Raw genomic sequence first — 22,800 nt, forward strand, 5'->3', positions numbered from 1 at the left:
ATATTTACTTTGAGGCTCTGTACACCATGTTCTTCTTTTGTTCTACAGCAGCAGAACCAGTTCCAAACTCCACGGACTAATGACCCATCAAAATATCAGCTGAAGAGCCAGATGTGGACAGGCATACTCCAGGTCACCCTGGTGGAGGGACAATACATGCCACAGCATGGTCATGGTGACGTCTACGTCCGCTTCCGCCTTGGGGATCAAAAATACAAAAGCAAGGTTGGCCTTTTTTGCGTTTTTTTGTTTTTGTTTGTGTATATCATTTTGTTTTTTCTCCCCACATCTACTCCCCCTTTTCCTTTTGCTTTCTTAGCCTTTCCGGTTTACTTTTCTTCCAGCTGCTATCTCTCCACTTCCCAGCTTCTTTCTCCCAGCAGGTGCCCGTCAGTGACTCACCTGCACCTTGGCTTACTGGGCCATGGCAGAGGCAGCTCATTAGACCAGGCAGGGCTGCCACTCGTTTCTCACTGTGCTGCAAAGTGCTGGGCTTCATTGCCTTCATTTACATACCCAGCATGCCCTATTCGTCTTACCTGTATTTGTTGGCCTACCCCCCCGATGATTCTACGGTGCACTTGTCTCGTGTTGTCGTGTCATTTCTTTGTAAACCACTCTGCTTTCCTCTCTGCTTGTTTGTTTGTTGAACAAAGCTGATTCTAATTGGAAGCTGTCAGTGTTTACAATCCCAGAGTGGCAACCGAGGTGTACCCGTACAAGCGCACACAACTCGATACACATACATGCAACACAGCACACCTCTCTTTTTTTTTCTTTTTTTTCCCCCCGTCTCCTGCTTCATTCGGATCAGGCTGAACAAAGACTTTATCCCTGTGTCAGAAAAGAGATAACTTGATGTGATAAACCTGTCATCCCATTAAGCATACGTCTGTGTTTTTGTGTTATTGTATATTAGCTAAAACTGTGTCTTACCATTTTCTAGAACCTTTGCATTCAACCAAATCCCCAATGGAGAGAGCAGTTTGACTTCAATAAATTTGACGACGTCCTGGAGCCTTTACAGGTGGAGGTGTACGCAAAGAGAGGGCGGAAGGGTGCAGAATCATGGGGGGCGTGAGTATTTACTTGTTGAAACTGGTAACTTTCCCTCATTTGCTGTCTACAGAATTTTGTTCAGTCTCTGCAGGCTCTTAAAACCAAAATGCATATCATTATATTTTCAAGACATAAAACCTACAAATCTCAAAAATGTGGTTTGCTAGGTCTACTAGCTACTGCACTCAGACAAACCTGACCTCTTCACAGCACAAATCACTAATTATTTGAAATAAAGTTTCTGCTGCAACTTTTAAAGTCATTATATTTGTGTTTGGTGACCATTGCATTGTTACCTTGGCTTAGTATTCCAAACATAATTCTTCACTAACTTTTTGCCGTGATTTCAGCTCGTTTTTTGTCTATCACGTATTTATTTTAAAAATTATTGACACTATTATATAACAAATATTTGTTATTTTTTTTTTTTTGCTCTTATAAAGTCCATAATATAGCCAGATTCCAAAATGGATCTTAAATTGCACTTAATTTCGTATTAAGTTCCTATTTTATACTTATAGCTGAAAAAGATGGTGGTATTATACAATAAACATTTTATTATATTTTTGTGACTCATTTGTTTTAAATGTAATCATAACGGTGTGAAAACGGTATAAAAAATTGTCAATTAGACCAGCGGTCCCCAATCCCCGGTCGGTGGACCGGTACTGGTCCGTGGACCAATTGGAACCGGGCCGCGCAAGAAATAGTGAAATATGTCTGTTTTATGTATTATTTGAGTCTGGAGGATCTTTTATTTTGAAAATCCTTTAACCGGATTCTCTTGGTTACTTGCGCGCCAACACTGAGGCCACAAGCAGCGAAATGAGTAAGAAACAGATCAGATGTCTTTGGAAAGTTTCTTTGCGAAGGGGAAAAGGCCTAGAGAAGAGACAGGAGAATGGATTTATCCCGGACCGGTAGGTGAGTCCCACGTTACAAGCCCGCTCTGCGTAACATGCGGCGACCGGCTGCTAAAGAGGCAATGAAGCTTCAAGCTGCTTCGCCTCGTAGAGACCAAGCAGGCTGTGGATATAAGCAACACTTCGGGTGTTATTGTCTCCCATCATCACTCCCAGATGGGTCACTTGTCGCAGAGAAACAAGCTCAGGGCTCCCGTTAGTCAGTATTGTGAGTTACAAGTTTCACGAAAGTAAAATGTTCGTTTTTGTAGCACATCTGTATCTTAGTTTGAAGGGATATATAAACGTTACCATAGCGACCAGAGTCAGAGCGTTTGGGCAGTGGTCGAGAGAAGAGGAGTAGAGCTTGTGAGTCTTAAGTCTGGTTTAGACGGAAAGATTTAAGAATGTCGGCCGATTCTCCAAACCTCTGTGACCACAGAGCTGATAAAAGTACAACAGGTTCGATCGGTTCATGTGTCCAAGGCAGGAGCAGCACGAACTGATTCCAGTCATGAACATCCCGATTCCAGAGGATAATCCAGTAAAACCCCCAACATAGCATACGGGAATTTAGAATAACCAAACACGGATGACGATGTAGAAGCAATAGTGATAGTTTGTGGACTCATTTTAAGAGATAAAAGATGTAACAAAAAGAAAAGGCGCTGTATAAAAGACGACGTGCGCAGCCGCTCTATTTGCTGCACTATGATTTGGAGGTGAATATGTTTTTTCATAGTTAACATTTTTAACTGAATAAACATAATAATGACCTTTAGATTTAATAATAAAAATTTCCACATATCATCTCCGATATCCACCGGACTCAGTTGCGCAATATGTCAGCTGTTTGGGATTCCCCTCTGTTCTTACGTCACCACGCTTTTTGATAGGCTACCTGTCACATTCAGCAGGTCGTATTCTCATTCCCAGACAGGAAAAACCCCACAGGTTGCGATAAAAACACCACCGGGAACACCAACGCCGCCTGCCTCCCCTCCCGGGCTGCAGCAAAAGTTTTCTAAGTCTTGACCGGTCCGCTGTAATAAAAACGTTGGGGACCACTGGATTAGACAACTGTAAAACTGACATAAACCTTGTTGTGTTTCAGGTATGAGATTGACGTATTGAAGCTTCCATTAAATGAAAGAATGGATTACAATTATGTGTTGAACCCCGGAAAAGGCAAGCTGGTCTTTCTGGTCACACTGAGACCCTGCTGGGGCGTCTCCGTCTCTGACACTGAAAACCCCACCTTCGAGAATCAAGATGAGAAAGACGCAGTGGTGGAAAGACTTGTACGTAGCAATATCAAGACCACTAAAATGTTGGCCTTTTTCTAGTCACCATTTACTTTTCAATTCCAATTTGTTTGTTTCAGAGTTTGAAAAACTCTCACAAGTGTTTACAAGACGTCGGTTTCCTTCAGATCAGCGTGGTAAAAGCAAACGATCTTCCAGCCACAGACATCAACGGTAAAAACCCATGTACTTTTTCATCTGCTGTCCTCATATTAATTGCCTCTTCTTTGCCTTAGACAATAAAACATATTTTACCATTTGCAGGAAAAAGCAACCCTTTTGTGGTTGTTGAGCTTGGAAACTGCAAACTTCAAACTCACACTGTTAACAGGAGCGTCAATCCAGACTGGAACGCAATCTTTACATTGTAAGAAAACTTTTCAAATAGATACTATCACCTTGCATTTTTGTTACTATATTAAAGGTGTGTGTGTGTGTTTTTCTCAAGCCCAATAAAGGACATTCATGATGTTGTGGAGGTGACTGTCTTTGACGAAAATGGTGACAAATCCCCAAACTTTTTGGGAAAAGCAGCTATCCCTTTACTGACAGTAAGTTTGTGAATTTTTTACATAAAACACTAAATATAAATACTAAATATAAATACAGTCTCAGATAAAAAATGTATACACATTAACTCTATTTGTAAATTCTGAAAGGTTGAGAGTGGTCAGCTGATGTGTCTGTTCTTGAAGAAAGAATGCCTTGAAAGAACTTCCAAAGGGACCATCACACTGGTGCTAGAGGTCATCTATAACAAAGTGAGGAACAAATTGAATGTGTTTGACATGGCATGAATCAGTAACCCTTATGAAAGGTATCCCTCGGTTTTTAGAGGATATGGTTTTAAATGGTCTGTTCCTTAAAGTATTTTTAATTTAATCAAATTCAAGAGAAAGTCCTGGAGTGACCAGAGTTTTCTCTAACTGTAATGAATGTAGTGTAAGGCAGTACTGGCCCTTTGCCATTTGCTTCTGCGCAGTGCTGCTCAGCTGACTGAAAGAGGGCAAACACTTTAAACAAGCGACTGGATAAGTTTTTATTTTTTCTGGCTTATGAGAGGCAGCTTTGTTGTTTGGAAATATTTCTGATGGCAAAAAGTGCAGACAGTAATCATGCAGAAATGTTGTCCATTACTCTTAATATGCAATTCTTTTTATATATATATATATATATATATATATATATATATATAAACTTCAGATCAGCGTGGTAAAAGCAAACGATCTTCCAGCCACAGACATCAAACCCATGTACTTTTTCATCTGCATATATATATATATATATATATATATATATATATATATATATATATATATATATATATATATATATATATAAAAACTACAGTTAGCAAATTATGAGCAACATGTTTGGTTGGGAGGAATTACAGGTTGGCTACACAGCAGACTAATTAACCACCTTATACTTAATCCAAAATCAGTCTGATAAGGTAATGCATTTTCTTTCAAGGGATCTTGATCACACTAGGGGGGCACAGGACGACTGCTGTGTATCTGTCTCGATTTAGAACGTATCTGTTTTTCAGTGCAAAAAAAGAAATTTGAGAAAAGACTTATTAGCAAAACAAATCTACCCCCACTGCTAACCTAAACATAAGAAACAAAACAGCCAGAAAGCAACAGCTAGCAAACTCTACATTGCACCCTACTTACAGTGTGTCTGATGAATAATCTAAAATTACCATTAGTTTGTTGGTATTTTGGAAGCTGAAAGGAAGACTGATTTATAGTCCAATTGTGGATTCTAAAACTTAAATCCAAGGTGTTACAGTGAAAGGAAAGTGAAATCAAAAGTCTCGGGGACACCTCAACACACACAGACAGCAGCTAGAAATAAAAAGAACGGACCACCTTACTTGGAAGTCCGATTTGTTGCCTTTTCACTTCATGGAATCCGCAGGCATGTGTGTGGATGTGTTGTTCCAACACCGTTTTCTCAGCTTTGACTGTTGAGTCTTGGTACAAACAGGTGTTCAATCACTTTAGGGATGAAAGGTAGTGCTTTTCCTTCTGGCACAGGGAATTTGATGTCTGAATGGCCACATTTTGGATTACTGCTGAACCAGTTGCTAACACAAAGGGCCACTTAAATTAACCTACTGGGTTAAACTCCACAGTAGATGGGAGAAAAAGAAAAAAAAAACCTTCAACCTTGCAATAATTTCACATAAACTCTTATCACAAAAATGGACCAACTCTTTCTTGCTTCTGGTTTGTTCCAAAAACAGTTGTATCATAATGTAAGAACTTTTTCCTTTGGGTGTCAAAGAGCATGAGTTAAGTTAGAAAACTATGCTTTTAGTGATAATTGTAAATATAAAATTAAAGTACTTTCAGAATTAAACACTAACACAATCAACACTCCATACTTAAATTATAGTTATCGATATAACTTGTGGCAGCTTTCTAGATTTCTAAAATTATTGTTTAACTTCAATAATTAGTATTAATGTAAACCATTTTTTTAATTCTCACATGTATGAAAAACTTTAATATCTTGTTCTCTAGAAAAAATTAAAGATTTCTTTTGCTTTTAAAATATTTTTGAACATGTATTGCACTCTGCTGGTGAGGAAACAATTTGCTTTGACTATATCTATCCTGGTAGGCCATTTTCAGAAGACAGTTTAGTTAGTTAAAATTCACATTTGAGGAGCGTATTCTTAGTTGCATTGTCCTCTATGTATGCATATACAGCAGTAAAAAAAACTATTTGAAACAAGTAATTGCAAAGTGTTAATTGTTTTAAAACATTGTCGAAGTACTGTGTCTCTAGAAAATTGCGGTATTTATATTTTTTGTCATAATAACCTTTTCCTTGTTTGAGATTTCAATAATATATACAGCAATACACTAAGAAAATGTGGTAATCTAATGTATTCATTTTTATTCTGGTCCCAGGTCAGAGCTGGGGTCAAAACCTTCCAAAAAAAGGAGGCAAAATTCACTGAGGAAGATCCAAAGTTCAACAAGAAGGTGATCTCCCAGTTTCTTCTTTTTTTTTCTTTTTTTTTCACTATTATTATTAACAAATTAGGCAAAAAAATAGGCAACACAGTCACATTCCAACTCCCAGATATTTAGGAGGAATTTTTATAAGTGATTATCAAACTAACTTGTTTAATTGTCTTCGATCAATGCAGCTGATTTAACCGCAATTCAAACCCATGGACTTTATGTCCAGAAACAAATGATTCTAACTGTTGTTTTCTTCAAATTATTTTCTTCCAGATCCTGGCCAGGAATATATATCGAGTTCGAAAAATCAGCACATCAGTTCTGTACACGTTACAGTACATTAAAAGCTGTTTTCAGTGGGAGAGCAGACAACGGAGTCTAATGGCCTTTCTGGTAAGTCATTGCCTTATGTTAATGAACTCTCTTTGAGCCTTGGGGCGAGCAAGTTTTGTCCCGTTTCACTGCAGATCGCCGTTAACTCTTTTCATGCGAATGAGATGTCGAGGCAAATCTTTGCTTTAGCCATTTTCTCTATGCTGGTCTTTTTTCCCATGAAAAAAAACAAAACAGCGTTGGCTGTCTTTGTTTTAGCTGTGCATATGCAATGGATGTGATTTATCCTTTGAATCAAACCCCACTTGGCTTTTCTTCGGTTCTGATGACATTAGAGTATATTTGAAAGGGTGGGGTTTGGGCATTTGTACATCTGACTTCTTCGCAAAGCCTTCTAACCCATGGGATGGTGTAAGGAGGATCACAGTCTGAGCTTCCTTTGTTGGAGTAGTGACAGTCTGCCTCTGAGGTTTAAACCTTGTTTAAATGTCTCTGTTTAGCTGTTTTTAATGAGGGTGTGTGATCTTAGGTCCTAAGCTTAAATAATCTGAAAGCACCTAGTGAATCTCCCAGAGCACAGTGCATGTAATGTCATGATTAAGAGTGTACAATTGCCATGAAAGCCCTGCCAGCACTGTGTCAGGGTGAGGAAGCGGTCACAGACAGGGTGTGTGAAGAAACTCTCCTTTTACCGCCTTTCTTCTGTCTACTCCGTCTCAGGATGACATGCAATTCATACCTGGTGTATTCTATAAGCCCTGCTCAGTGATACTGAGGTGCAAATCCCCTCAGGCACCGGCCGGGCTCAGTGTATCACAGCCTTTAGAACAGCACAGCATACAGACAGACAGGCGGACACACAGACAGGAAGATGGAGAACAATGCGGGCAATTGTGTAAGGATAGAGTGTGGGAGGCAGGCTGCTATCTGGAAAAGAAAGTTGGAGCTCAAAAAGAGGAAGACAGCTCAGAGAGAGTGGGGGGCAGATAGCAGGGGACTCGGAGGCAGACAGGAAGGCTTGGATGCAGGCAGGATTGCGGTCCGGCAGGTGACAGGTCAGCAGGATGAGGCCTTCTTTCTCCACCTATAATTAGATCCTCCGCAGGCAAGGTGTGCGTGCTGTAAAACACTATAATCTCTCATTTCCACTTCCATTCCACCTGCTGTTTTAGGAGTATACCATGCAAATAGAGCTTTTTCAGAGAGAAGGAAAAGACTCTAACATACCTTTATTCTTATCGATGTAGTGAAGTTGGACTTTAAGTACTTAATTGGCATGGGGCTGTTATTTCTATGAAGGTTTAAAAAGTTATGGTTTCAGATCACAAAAATATTTCCTCCTGCTGTTCTTTAAAGGAGGTATCATAGAAATTGCTGAGATATCCAAAGTTTTTTCTCCTATATGAAGTACAGAGTACCTCTCACTCACATGCCCTCTCCAACATGTCGCTGCACACTGCCTGTTAGCTGTTTGAAAGAAGACCACTAAATTTTTCTATGTCTGACATGAAAGACAACTGTAGCATATGGATGAATGAATATATTTTATTAATCCTAGAGGGAAATTTGCATGTTCAGAGATTTAGAAATGTTTCCCATTCTAAAAACTTGGGCAGTCATGACTTGTGTATTCAAGAGGCAAGACCCATCACTGGGCCAAAACTAGAACCTAAGCGGTGTTGGCTGTAGAGATTCTTCAAATCTAACAAAGATGTTTCTAACAGTTTGTCCTCATTCATTCTGGAAAGCGTCTTGTATGTGCTGATATCATTTTAAAGATGTTAATAAAAGTATACAGAGGTCACTAAAGGTCACAATATTGCTCCAGCGTCCCTAAATCAATTAGCGTTGGTGTCAATATTGTTATGTTTGGGCTACCGTTTTTTTTCACTTGTTTTAAATTAATATTGCCCATCTACAAGTGGCACGTTTCCTGTGTAGGAAAACATTTTCTGGAGAGTCCAGAGTTGAAACAAGTGTTTCTGAAAATGTCAATTTCCTTTATAGAAAAATCTCCCCAAGTGCACCGTGCCTTAAACTGCTGACCATAGGCTGTCCTGCAGATAGCTAAGACTCTAATTAACCATCTAATGCAAAATTGTTCTGTTACTTTCAAAAGAGAAGAATAGGAAGGGGGAATAATATTTTTTGCAATAGGAACTCAAAACTAGTTATAAATTCAACAGATGTTTTCTGTTTTAGCAAAGCTTTCAGTTAAAATATTTATAACAATAAATAAACCACTCCATGTTCCATTAAGATTTTTAATGGCATGCCAGAAAAACTGCTTGAGTGTCTGATCATTTCTCTAGCTGTATTTAGTACAGAGGAACACAGCCCTCCTGTCTCCTCATCTGTTGCTGTGCCCTACCATTCAGCTGGCTGAGTAAAGGCCATTATGCTTTTCCTTCAATAATAATGTTTTTTCTTCACTAATAAAAAAATAAATAAATGTGGCTGTTTGAAATATATCTGAATGTAAAAAAATAAATAAATAAAATAATAAAGCTGTGACCACTTATGCTGTGGACACTAAATGAGCACACTCTTATTAATGTAATACTTCCTTAAAAATTCAATTTGGAAGTTTTCATTATCACCTCTTTTAAGGAGTTACTACACACACACAACTAAATAATTTGATATTCTGACACTTGATAACTGCTACTAAATTTTAGGGGTTATTGCATGTTTTTTGCCATCTATCATGACAATAGTTGCTATTATTTTATGTTAACCTTTTATATCACTGTATCCACAGTGTTGCTTTTCTATTTTGAATAAAAGCTATTTAACCATTTTATGCATTTATTTTAAAACAATTGTTAGCATTAGCAGTATGAATGCAGACGAATTGCTTAAACTGTGATACAGTGAAGTCAGGGTATCGTTACTATACTAATGAACTCAGTTCAGTAATATTTCCAGGCTGGACCATACTGCATAACTACAAACTGCAGTTGAAATGCCGAAAAAGCCAACGAGAGAGGAGTCGGAGTACGCCTTTGTCTCTGATGAGGAGAGCTTTAAGTACTCAAAGTGTCGAAGGTGGATGGTGAGAGTTGCCCAGATTGAATCTGCTTCAGTTATTCATCAGCCACTCATCGACAGACTAAAAGTTCACTGCGTGAAAAGTTCTTTGACAATTATTTATCATATCCTTGACTAGCAATTGGCATAGTAAAAGATGCAAATCGCATGTAAATATCGCAACAGAACGTATGCTGCCAGCCACGAGACAGCAAGGGCAAGCAACGAGGTCTTGTATGACCATTATTACAAGCCCGGTGCCACGCCACTTTTTCACAGTCGTGCCCCTGCCCACTCCTAGGGCGTCAACCATGTAGTCTCTTCTCCTCCTCCGAATCATCATTTCCAATTAGGATAGTGTTTTGGAGCCATCTAAAGCAGCATGCCACCATGCGCTCTAATGAAAGCGGCTCCCACTCCTATCTTTACATCTTTAGGCAGTGGTAATAAGGTAACTGATTCAGACATTGACAGATGGCCTCTGCTTGCCTCTCAGATGTGCGTAATTATGCCACCAGTGTCTGCTCTTTTCCACAGTGGCAGGCAGGCAGCGCGGGGCTCCTCAGAGCAGCAAATGCTGCAGTGGTGGGTCTAGCTTTAATATACATTACAATACATTATTAATCATGCAGACTGGCCAATCCTACCTTTCTATGGTATTGATATATATATATATATATATATATATATATATATAAAACCACTGCTGCTATTTTGTTTTTTTCCCTCTTGTTCTCACTGGTACTGTGGGATGCTTAGTGCTTTACCAGGAACAAAGCCATTATTTCACTCTGTCCCAGAGGCCAATCTTCTGACCTCATCACAGCATGTATAGCACAGTGCTACCCTGTTTATGCTGATTCTTGTGTGCATTATGAAATGGTTGTTAGGACGTAAGGCATTTACATTTCGCATATGGGATCGCTGCCGTGGTTTATCTTCAGTGAAGGGTTTTACATTGAAATGTGAGGATGATTCTTTTGTGCGAGGCAACAAATAAAAATCAGATAGCTTGATGTTTTATGACGCTATTATGTGCTTTTGTTTAGCTGTGAAAATATTTGCTGTTTGAGTGCAGGGGGTCACTTGATTTAACTGTTTAAAGTTGTATTAAGTTTTTCGCTCGTGAGTTACAGTTCTAAAATGGTGTCTCTAATTAGCGAATGTAATAATAAAAAAAAAAACGGCAACAATAAAAAAAAAAAACATTTAAACAAAGTTCTGGCAAATTTTGTAAACATTTTCGTCATTGAATCCAAATGCAAACAATTAATGGTGCATGTTTTTTTCTTCTTTTTTACTTCTCTTCCCCTTGTTTATGCCACAGTAATGAGCAGAAGAGCTACACTTTTCAAGGGTTTTGACAACAGCATGTTTCCTTCTTTGTGAGAGAGAAAAATGTGACAACTAAAACTCTACATAAAATAACCACCTTTTAGATGTGCTTTTCGGTAAGACTGAGCGAGATAAATGCGCTATACATCAGCAGTGACTGCAGGATGGGGTCACCCAGAGTTCCCTGCTGCACACTGACTTGCTGCCTGTAGATGGTGCTACAGCACTGCTGGAAACGCCAAACTTGAGCCCAATAAAGAGATCAGGTCAGTTACTTCTCCCTAACAGGAGCCATTTGTGGGAACAACTTTGGAGTGAAATCCTCCATTATGTGCACTACAGGAGACACATGTTTCTTCTTCCTTAGCCCCCCTAAAAAGATGAAGAACACCTAAAAAAGTGAGTATTAGCCAGCCAAATTAATCTGCCTCAGAACTTGAACAATTTTGATTTTGATGAAGTGAAAAGTGGCTTAAAAAAAAACAAAAAAAAAAACCCAGGATCATTTACACTTAAAAGCTGATTTTGAGATTTGCTGTCGTTAGACTGCTTTAAGTATTTAGTCAAAATTAATATTTTAGCATATCTGGTACTTCATCTGTCAAGAGTTAGACTAAAAAGAAACCTGCACACCTTCTGTGAGTGTTTCTTTTTGACACTGCCAGGTAGCAAGTGGTTTAGACATCATTTGACAGCCTGTGAAATGCTGATTGCCTCACATCACACACTGTAAAGATGGCATTTGATGAATGTTTGATGCGGCGCAGCTGTAAACACGCCTGGCAGCTGCAGCGGGCACTGAAAGACTTGCCGTCTCCCCAGATGAGGGCAGGACAGGGTCGGATCAGGCTGCAGAGGTCTCGGGAGACCACCTGTGTGGAGTCGGCTGCGGTCGGCTCTATTAGGCAGAACACCAGCCCAGGCCGAGATCAAGGCCATAATCGGAGTTGTCATAATTGTCCTTGTTAACACCGTCCGTGAAATTTAAATATTTTGTAAGTGGTGGATCTGCGTCTTTATTTGCTGCATTGCAGTATGGCCAAGCCTTTTCGTGAGAACAGCTAGCTTGCGAGTTGTCTCGATGTTTCTGCTTTGCATCTATTTTCTTTCTGTTTGTAAAAAGTTTGAAGGCCTTAGAATAGTGGGATTCTTCAGTCCCTGGGGGGGTTATGCTCTCCTTTGTCATGATAGTGGCACTTTTAACAGGCTCTGCAGTGGGAATGTGTCTAGAAGGGAGCAAAAAATGATGCAGAATTGCTTGTATGTTTTTTCTTCTAGTCAGAAATCTTATGAATTATTTAATGAGAATATGTAAAATCCCATCAAGATTTCCTCTTGATTTAAAACAGTATTATTGTCAGGCTTTCCTCAAATAAATGTAAGTTGAAAGCTCTGGAGGTTGGCTGAATACAGTGCATATCCGGGGGACATTTCACCCTATTAGTGGTATTAATAAATAACTGACACAGTTTGACAACTAGAAATGCACTGATCAGATTTGTCATTTCTAGCTGATACAAATGTCAAAATTTCTTAAAGATCTAAATTAACTATATATATTTTTTTCTTTCTTTACTAGGAAATATAAAACATAAGAGAAAAGATGTGCTATAGATATTGTATGGATATAGAAGTTTTCAAACCGACAGAAAATAATGGGATAACAATATTTCAATGCTTCAAAATATGAACTCTGCAAAATACAAAACAAAATGGATGAAATACCATATTGATTTTCGGATGCTTTTATATGGAGAGGTCATAGTTTTCAAAAAAATAATAAATGAAAAGTCAAGTCTTTGAGTATTTTGCAGAACCAAGTTGGTGAACTCTCATGGTAACTTTAAGAAAAAGTACAAAACTTTCACAATTTTTACACGGGGATTTAAAACAAAACATCACCTGATCAAAATGAAAATGTGTCAGTTATTCCTGTCTCTGCAAAAAATAAATATGGCCACAATTACTGTAATAACATTGGTATTAATAATACTGATTTTACTTTTAGTTTAAAGCAGAGAATACCTACACTGAAGCAAACTTTTACACCTGCTAAATTTAGAAGTAGTTTTTATTATGAATGTTGTGCAGAATATTACATGTTTTTGGCATTCTCTTTATAGAGTAACAGAGGGAGGATAAGCTGATATTAGCTGGCTACTTAGTCATTTGTAGCTTAGCAACTGCAATTTTAGAACACTGATGAATAACACTACAAACATTTCCAAGCAGCCAAATTCCTCTTTTTTTTTTTTTTTCCAAACAAAGGTATATGTCGTAACTTTCCTTTAACCCACTGACAGGCAGTATGCAGCTAAATTTTGAAGTGATGGAGTGTGGCCGCACTAAAGCAGGAGAGCAAGAAAAAACTTTGTCACCCCAGCGCTAGCTTTGAGATCTTATTGTAAAGGAATTTAAACCACAGGAATATATGATTTGATTTTGAAACCATAACATAAAACCTTGTTATACCTTCAGCAATCAACTCATAAGCTTTTATTTTTACTTCCTCACAATATGTAGATTATTTCATATTTATTTCATAGTGTTTTTAAACACTGTAAATTTGCTTGTGGTGTATTATAACCAAAACCTCAAAAAAAAAATTATAAATGAAGTAAACGTGTGGCTTTTTTCTATGAATCTTTTGTATCTTGTTTTGTATTTGGCTTGTTTGAAGCCCGCTTGAAGTGTGCTCTGTGTTTGACCTCCGTGTGTGTGTGCCGTATTACAATGTCTGTCTTTAACATACTCACCACCTTCCTGCTCAAAGAGGACACCTTTCTTTGTGCAGCTGAGGCAGCGACCTGTCCACTTCCATGTGCGTGTGTGTGTGTGTGTGGGGGGGGTGTGTGTGCGCGTGTGCGTGTGTGTGTGTGTGTGTGTGTGTGTGTGTGTGTGTGTGTGTGTGTGTGTGTGTGTGTGTGTGTGTGTGTGTGTGTGGGTGTGTGTCTGTGCGTGTGTGTGTATGGTGGGGCTGTTTCAAGGCCCATCTTGGCCCCAACGCGTTAGCGTGTGTGAGCTGAGCTGACAGGGAGAGTCCATGCCACTCCCCCAAGCCCCCCAACTCCCACTTCTCCGCCACCTCCCTCTGCCCTACTCCCCACCTCCTCAGGGGAAAAGGCTCGCATGGCAGATCTGTCACCCAGGAGGTCGCTCAGTGTTAACGCTCCCGACACGGATTAAACACTAGTGGCCAGTGCCGGAGTGCGGGGTCAGTGTAGCCACCACTGACAGGCACCACGGGGGCCCGTTCCGACTGCCCTGCTTCAGCCTCGCACTACTGGTGCTCCTGATGTGTCAGACAGTCAGGGAGACAACAACCAGAGCTGGGTCTGTGAGCAAATGCTAATGCTGTGCCTTGTGCAGCTGCTCCTCCTCAGTGCTTTAATAAAGAGCTATCAGTGTTGGTCTGGACTGTGTGGGAGCACTTTGAAGCTGTGGAATTTGCCTGTCATTTTGCTGCAAGTAATCTTTTGTTTTGCAAAAAAAAAAAAAATGTTGATATAAAGTCTAAGATTTTATAGATCGTCCTATGAAAATACACGTTTCTGATGTAGAAAACTACTCGTGGAGTATTTGCAGTTTGTATGTGTTAGAAAGCAGTTATTCTTCTTAAACATGATAAAATAGTAATTGCATCACACTTTCAAACAACCTTGCTGAAGTGTCTGTTTCCAGTGAAGTGAAGGCTCTCTCTTTCACCCGCTCTCCCTCTTTCTGTTCTTCCCTTTCAGTTGATAAGACATGAGCTGAGCGTATGTGAAATATTTATTCAGCGTTAGCTCAGAGCACTGCGACTGCCCACACACACACGCACACACACGCACACACACGCACACACACACACACACACACACACATGCTCTCTGTACCTGCCCCGGAGAGAAATCTTATCTGCGCTTCCTCTGACTCCGACACCCCCTGAAAGCCTGTCCCCCCACACTGGCCCGAGCTCAACACAAATTACATGTCTCATTGCTCTGCATTTACAGCTACTTTAAAGCCTGCCGCTCCTGTCCCCAGCATCAACCCTCTCATGCAGACTCAGTTTCAGCTCAAACAGAAAATAAAAGCATGTTTTCAGCCTCCCCCGGTGCCTTTTAGTGCTGTTATTTTTAAAGCCTAACAAATGTAGTATCCGGTTTAGAACCATTAAGACAAATTAATATGGGAGCAGAGCAATCCTCCAATTGCAATGGTCATTATTAGCATTACCACTAAAATATTTCACCATGCTGTTTCTCCAGTTTAAAGTTGTTTTAATGAAATGTCAGAGTGAGCAATATTTTTTGACTCCACGAAGCACAAAGTAACGCAGTGCTACGCTTGTTTAACCCCCGTCACCTCCTCTCCGTCACTCATATAGTGCTGCACACTGCTGCTTAACTGGCTTAATTGTGATAATGTGGAAACTAAAGAGCATTGATCATTTTAAAAAAATTACCTGCAAGCTGAGTGAGTGATAAACCGTCACATTATACTCCCAGTGTAATTTTGGAGATCAAAATAAAAAAAAAATAAAAATAAAATGAAAGAAATAGGTGTAATATTCTCTGTTGTGAGCACTACTATTTTTAGGAAATGTTTATTATATGTTTTTGCCTAAAGAAAACAAAACAAATCCATTTTATGGAAAACACTGCTTTAGCTGTAAAAAATAAATATAAGCATTTCAGTTTTACAGCCAAAGAAATAACTATATATGTTCCATTTTAAATGACAGCAATTGCATCATTACATATGTTTTTGTTTAACATTTTCATGCTAATTCTTTGAATCTGTGGCATTTTTAGTCGAGTTTAAAATGCCAATAGATAAATGTCTTGGTCTCAAAACCACAAACTAAAGGCCGATTGTTCTTGATGGTTAAAGTCTATTCAGTGAGGGTGACTGGAGTTTTCTCCAGCTGTATGTAGTAAAGACTCGCTCTTCCACTCCACTTGTGGCTGCATACTGCCAGTCAGCTGGCTTAAAGAAGACTCACACATTTACCTCTCTTACAAGAAAGACAATTCTGAATGTTTGGAAATGTTTTGCAAAGAAATAACATAAAAGTAACATAAAATTAAAAAGGTGCTTCTGATCCCCCTTAAAGAGGCAATAGTGTTTGAAAAAGGCATCGGGAAAGCTACAGTTAAGCCCAAATTGTTGCTTTTGTGTTTTGAATATCCATTTTTGGAATATAATTTTGTCCTAACCTTTACTAGTAAAATTACAACTACTACTACTACTAAGCAAATTATAATTTGTTGAATGTTAAAAATATTCATTGTAAAAGGTCCTATATTGTATTAATGGAATGCAAATTTATATATGTGCACTCTATTTTTATTTTTTTCTGTCTCTCTTCCTCACACACTCACAAAAACAACCACACACATTGAGACACAAACCCTGCAGCCTTTAGTCAGTCTTAAACTCTTTCAGTTCGCGTTCACGTAATCTGGCAACCGTCCACAGCCCCCATGACTGACCCTCATAATGCTGGCTGGCACTCTTCTCGCTTTGTTTAGCTTTCCAAGTCGAGTGCAACCGAAGAGAAACAGTGAAGACAGAGAGCCAAGATTAAATCTTTTGTGTTTTTGGTTGGTACATAGTTAAAAAATAAGGGTATTTTTATTTTATTTTTATTTATTTATTTTTTTTATTTACCACACAAAAACAAAGTGGAATTTTCTTCTAACACATACTGTAATGAATGTAGACCTATGTGCCATGGCATTACACTTCCTTGGCTCATCAACAGCCTTATTTGTGTTGTGCTGATGTGATGCATGTTTTTATAGCTCGTCGACTGTAGTGTAAAATGAGAATGCTTGGCATCTCCGTAGTCTGGCAGTCGGTACTTTCAGTTCATAGATCGGGGCCACCCCTTGTTAATCAATTTACAGAATAGTGGAAACTTTTATGGAAGGTGTCTCTGTCCCTTTGTTACCGCTACGATCCCTTTTCCCCTCTCCTGGGAGCGTGTGGGTGGTGGGAGCTGCCATGCTTGCTCAGCTTTAAGTTATTTTATTCACACTTTTAATCGCTGAGTGCTTTATTATTAGGTGCCGGATTCTGCTGGCCAGGGGATCTGCATGAGAAGGCGCAGGACGCATTTAGTGGAATCATATTAATGGCGCCATAAAACAAACCTGTCAGGCCGTTCTTAACCCCTCCTGGCAGAGACGCTCTGCCCGAGGTCGGCCCCTTCTCTGAGCGCTTACAGGTGGCTAAGGAGAGTGCATCTCCATCATCTCCTCCACCGTGTGTTAATAGTTTTATTAATTCATTCTCCTCTTTTTTCTTACCCCCGAGGCACCCTTTGCGTAATCATACAGACATTTTTCAGCTAAATGGTGTTTGCCAAGGGAGGTTTTCTACATTAGAAATGCTCCTCCCAGACACACATACAAACATTTCAATTACAAGTGCTTGTTAGCTAATGCTCACTGTAAACTAAAATATGTGGATTCATCATTAGTTTTACCTGTTTTACTTTCTTTTGTTGCTTATCTTGCGTAGTAATTCAGTACAAGAAGTGAAACTTCTATTACAGATAATGTCATATTTTATTACTGATAAATTTTATGGAACACACAAAATTATGATTTTTAGAAAAATAAAATATTACTGAAGACTGATTTCAAAAACACATGCTCATGCACTGTAAAATGTGTACTTAATGCTGGTATGAACTAATGCTTCAGTGCAGCGTTGCATGGAGGTGGTCAGATTACGACTCTGTTGAGATGTTGGGGAAGCCCAGTTTGCTCTAATATCAGCCTTCAGGTGGTCTCATATATCATTGTTGACTCTGGTGTCTCTCGTGACATACTCCAGAGATTTTTCATGAGATTTAGATCAAGGCAGTTTACTGGGCAATTAGAAACAGAGATATCATGGTCACCTCAGCAAGTATAGGTACTTTAGGCAGTGTAGGCAGGTGCCAAATCCTGTTAAAAATTCTGAAATTGTAAAAACACATTGGACCCAAACCAGCAGATAAGATGACTGCTCAAGTCTTTGGAAACTTCACACAGGGCCTCAAACAATTTACATTCTGTTCCTATGCATTCTTCGTCTAGACTTTTGAAGTAGAATTTCTAAATAAAATGCAAAATATACTTTTTCTGACATGAGGACTAACCGACTGTCCAATCATTTTTTCCCAGAGCACAGAAGATTTTTTTTGACATTGTTCTACACAAGTAATATTCGTGTCCCTTCGAACTTTTGAATGATCGTTGCGCCTTCTTCTACCACACATTATCCTCCATCTCAATTTCCCATTAACATGGTTGGATTCACCACCTTAAACAGGTAGATTTTTTTAGCATTGGTCTTTTGTGGATTTCTCTCCTTTTTGAGGGTCTCATTGACCGCCTGATGGACAACTGTGAAATTAGAAGACTTTCATATGCCCATTTTATAATGTTTCAGTATTTTAAAAAAAAGTTCTTATTTAATTGTGTAACCATTTTTAAAAACGTATTTTCCTTTTTATGAGTTGTTGGCCACAATCATTAAAATTGACATAAAAAAATAATTGTGATAAATTTGAATTGAAATTTATCTATATTTCTCTTTTGATTAAATTCCAAAAATAATTTTTTTTTATATATATATTATGATTAATTGAGATGCACCTTATTGCATTCTTGGATGATCAGACAGCAGTTTACACTTAAAGAACTCAGGGTTTTACCTGATGTGTTCAATATGTTGACAAATAAAGATGCATCCTTTCTAACATGGAAATGATAGAAAGGAATATTATACCTGTGTTACCCTGCAACAGACTGGTGTCCTGTCCAGGGTGTACCCCGCCTCTCGCCCGAAATGTCTCGCTGGAGATGGGCACCAGCACCCCTCCCAAACCCACTAGGAGAAGGGTGTAAGGAAATGGATGGATGGATGGATAAAATAAAAGGATGTAAATCTTGACTACACTGGTTCAACATACCATGAGGGAGGGATTGAGAAGATATTTCTGACATTTTTGGTCTATTCCCTTCATTTGGGCTCTCAGTTTAGATGTAAAGCATTGTATTTCTGCGGGCTTTCATCTTCTCCACTGAGCCAGAACGCGGTGAGTAGAAATTTGCATTAGTGGGCGATTATGAATACCTGTGACAGATTCTCTCTGCTGGCTCCCTGGGCAGAAATGAATTGGCTCCCTCTGTTGACTTGCACAGGAAGACAGAGACCAAGCAATTAGACTTTAGTGGTTAATGTAGCAGCTTTTGCGGGAAGGGCAAGGAGGTTCAGCGTTCCTGCTGGGCTCATGTCAGTTTCCAGGCGCACTTCCCCCCTTTTTCTTTTTGCTTTTTTATATAAGAATGCTGGGAATATGACAAGCTACCTGTCCACGAGCCAGCAGAATTCCTCTGGGGTGAGGGTAGCATCGTTTTAGAATGCCTCATGGGAACTGAGGTGACAACACATGACGTAAGTTATTCATAACACAGAGGAGACGTAGTGCAGCTATCTCTGCACATCATGCATATTCATTGTTTACCTTCGTCGTCCCTCACCAGCTCTAGTTATTTGCTGTATATGTAATTCAAATGAGCTCCTATTAGCTAAACATATTGTTCATATTGTCTGCTTTCTTGCTTAGTGGTAATTCCACTGTGTTCCTGCCTGGTGTTGGGTTCACCAAACATTTCCCAGGTTGCACTCTGGGATAATAAGCAGTACAGTGGTAAAGCCTAGGGCAGTGGGCCACGGTGTTGTCTGTATTACTCATAATACACATTTCCCTGGTGGCTGCTTGAACCTAGGCCTGGTCTGGCAGTAGGTAGAGTGGCCCCCAGAGCAAAATACACGAACTCTACATTGTTGCTATGACAGGAACCGTCTGCCGTTTACAGGCCTGCTGCTGAAAGCCCGAAGGCCTCGGAGCTTCTCGTCCCGTCTCGAGCTTAAGTCAGACATATTGTTTCGACTCTAAACCCTCAAGCTCTTTCAGCCTGGACTACCCACTGTCAGCTCAGCGTAGCAGTACAGTCCATGTTTTAAATGAAATCATTGCGGCGATGCACCTGGTATAGTTTTTTTTTTTTTCTAAACAACTGATTTAATTGACCCTAATGTCTCCCTAAAATCTGTAATTGATGGCCAATAAAACAAAATGCTAAACAAAACTTTTTCCTCAAATTAAGGGTTCGATGGAACTCTGTGTTCATAATTAAACTTTAACAGTATATTCAATGGGCATAGATCAACAATGGACAAAGGGATATATACCATACCAACTTTATTTATAAAGCACTTTAAAACAACCACAGCTGATACAAAGTGCTGTACATTAAAACGCAGCATAACAATAAAAAATACAAACTTGCAGTTTAAAAACAAACATACAATTTAAAACTAGATCTCGCTGAGGTTGAAAGCCAAGTAAAATAGATGGGTTTTAAGACGAGCTTTAAAAGTAAAAATTAAATCTAACAAGAAAAAAAGATTAAATTAAAAAACAGTTCACCTTAATCACAAGTTTCCTACAGGATTTAATTTAAAAATAAATTGCACACATGAAAAATTTTATAAGTAAGAAAAGTAAAGCTGATGTATCATTAACAAGTGTAAAGTTGTTCATTTTATTGCTATGAGACAAAGCCAAATTATGCCTAGATATCAGAACTGTTAAAACTTTAATATTAAATGGTGCTTTTAGCTATACTTCAAATTGGTACTTTTATAGAAAACCTTAGTATGTTTGTTACTGAGCTGCAAAGTGAACAACAATTAAACCTCTTACTTTTAATGAATGCCTTGTGTTTTTCATTAGACTCCAGTTGGCACGACTTACTTAGGCTAAATGGCATTAAAAGAAGCCCCACCACTTTTCAGTTGTTTGCATGACAACATAACATGAGCCATGGCTAAGTGACCTAAATCACTTGTAAGTGCTTTAAGGAAATATGGTTGCACTCTGCGGCTGGCTAATGATGCTGAAGTTGACTGTAATTTTGCTTCCTCCTCTTTCTAGTTCACAATCACAACTCAACTATGAAACACTACCTCACACAATTTTATATGTTGAATTGTCCTTCTAGAAGTAGAAATGCAAAAACAGATTGCATTTACTTAATGCAACTGTTTCAGTTTTTTTTAAAGAAGAAAATGCATTTGATTAATTGTTTAAAAGTTAAATAGGCTGGACAGCCCACAACTGGTCATTTCTATGCCGATCAGAAATGTTATAAAACTTGATGATCTTTGAAATTATTAGGTTGACTTTCCCTTGTCTTGAGGAGCAGGTTGGAATACATCTTCCTTTACAAATGTAGAACTTGGAGAAATCAAATCTGGACTGAACGGTGAGAGCAGGTCCTTGGAAATACAATTTTTGTTTGGTGAGCTCAAAAAAATGGAAATAACTTTTCATTTTATCTTATCGTCACAATCTCTTAAATTGTCTTATCTTTTGAGCTGAATTAGCTTCACCCTTTCATTACTAAAGGCTACAGTAATAACCTTCTCACCAAAGACATACCATCAGTAGATCAAATTAGCTTTAGCTTACTCTTTTATACCTTTGATAGATTGGAAGAAATTTGATTTCTTTGTTTTTTTTGTTTGTTGTTTTTTACGCTGATTACCTATGCTGCAACTATTGTTTGGGAAAATATAACTGGATTTTTAAGTGCCACCCACAGGTTTAGTTGGTCAAGTTGAATATCTAATGATTCTGGGCATCTTCAATAAAATCATAACTTGTCTAACTCAGGGAAGTTTAGTGACCAATTCTTGCAAAAGATGTGATGATTATATTAAATGTATGAGAAACTCAGAAGGAAAATGCCTGGTAAATAAAGTTGACCATATGTTGGAGGTGTTGGCACTTCTTCGCACTATAATAGCTTTTAAGATTTGCCTTGCTGTGGGGGACTTTTTTAGTTCATCCCCGTCAACCTGCTAGTGTGATGCCCCCCTCACACATTCCTGATCGCTTCAGTTGGAGACAGACTCATTAGGCTGTCAGTAAATGGGTTTAAATGCAGCCGTCCAATTAGCGCTCTGCTGTGAAATGCAGTGGGTGTTGTGCAATGTGCTTAGCACCACTCCTTTTACAGAATTATAAAGGATTACTCATTCAGCGTGAGGCATCTTATTTCTACCAGGGGTCTTGACTTTTCTCAGTATCATTGCCACGGAGGGGGTAATGGTTGCACATGCTTCCCCAGTTGCCATATGCGCTTTGTCAGAGAGTATCACTGCCTCTGAATCTAAGAGGATTTGATGTTCAAGTTAAAATGACAGCATCGTGCCTATCCATGTCGTACTTTCTTTCCAGCAGTAGGGCACGCTGCCAGCTCCGTGCTACAGCAAATAGGATTTCAAGATATTAAAAAGTTGAATGCCTCTTACTTTCAGACAACCAAGAGTAAAATCTGTTGCCACTGGCGATAAATCTCAGAGGGTTTAGAGTCCTGTAATGCTCTTCATGAGATTTAGAATGTGGTTATATCAGTTGCATATTATTATGTATTTTTTGGGGGGAACAGGTTTTGTTGAAAGCTTGGTGAGTGTTGTGCAGCATGATGTGCTTTGCTTTAAACTGTCATCTCCTTTCTCCTCAGATCTTCCTGGTGACTGTGTGGCATTGGGAGCTCTTCATGCTTCCCCTCTTCCTGCTGCTGCTCATCGGCTGGAACTACATCCAGCTCTCCAGGGAAATGGCCAGCTCCAACCAAGACCTGGTGAGTGATGATGAATCTTCAGTATGTAACCATATAGACGCTTGTTTTTCCACTGCATAACAACTCCATACATTATTCAGACTGCATCCAGCATATACATTACGTTGATCTTCCTGCTAAATCTGGAGTGACATTGTGCCATTAAGACAAATGAATGGTT

General features: G+C 39.0%; 1 protein-coding gene across 3 annotated transcripts in view; it reads left to right on the forward strand.

Annotated features, from left to right (window-relative positions):
• mctp2a (multiple C2 domains, transmembrane 2a) overlaps positions 1 to 22,800 on the forward strand; it is a 46,020-nt gene that overhangs the window by 10,944 nt on the left and 12,276 nt on the right. For all 3 annotated transcript variants that reach the window (XM_008412368.2, XM_081608195.1, XM_008412369.2), the window contains exons 9-18: positions 49 to 225; positions 947 to 1,077; positions 3,076 to 3,262; positions 3,346 to 3,439; positions 3,530 to 3,632; positions 3,714 to 3,816; positions 3,925 to 4,026; positions 6,190 to 6,264; positions 6,520 to 6,639; positions 22,521 to 22,640. In XM_008412368.2, coding sequence (XP_008410590.2) covers positions 49 to 225; positions 947 to 1,077; positions 3,076 to 3,262; positions 3,346 to 3,439; positions 3,530 to 3,632; positions 3,714 to 3,816; positions 3,925 to 4,026; positions 6,190 to 6,264; positions 6,520 to 6,639; positions 22,521 to 22,640 — 1,212 coding nt within the window. The remainder of the gene's footprint in view (positions 1 to 48; positions 226 to 946; positions 1,078 to 3,075; positions 3,263 to 3,345; positions 3,440 to 3,529; positions 3,633 to 3,713; positions 3,817 to 3,924; positions 4,027 to 6,189; positions 6,265 to 6,519; positions 6,640 to 22,520; positions 22,641 to 22,800) is intronic.

The sequence above is a fragment of the Poecilia reticulata genome, chromosome 6 (genome assembly GCF_904066995.2).
Source record: "Poecilia reticulata chromosome 6, P_reticulata-male-v2, whole genome shotgun sequence".
Classification (NCBI taxonomy): Eukaryota; Metazoa; Chordata; class Actinopteri; order Cyprinodontiformes; family Poeciliidae; genus Poecilia; species Poecilia reticulata.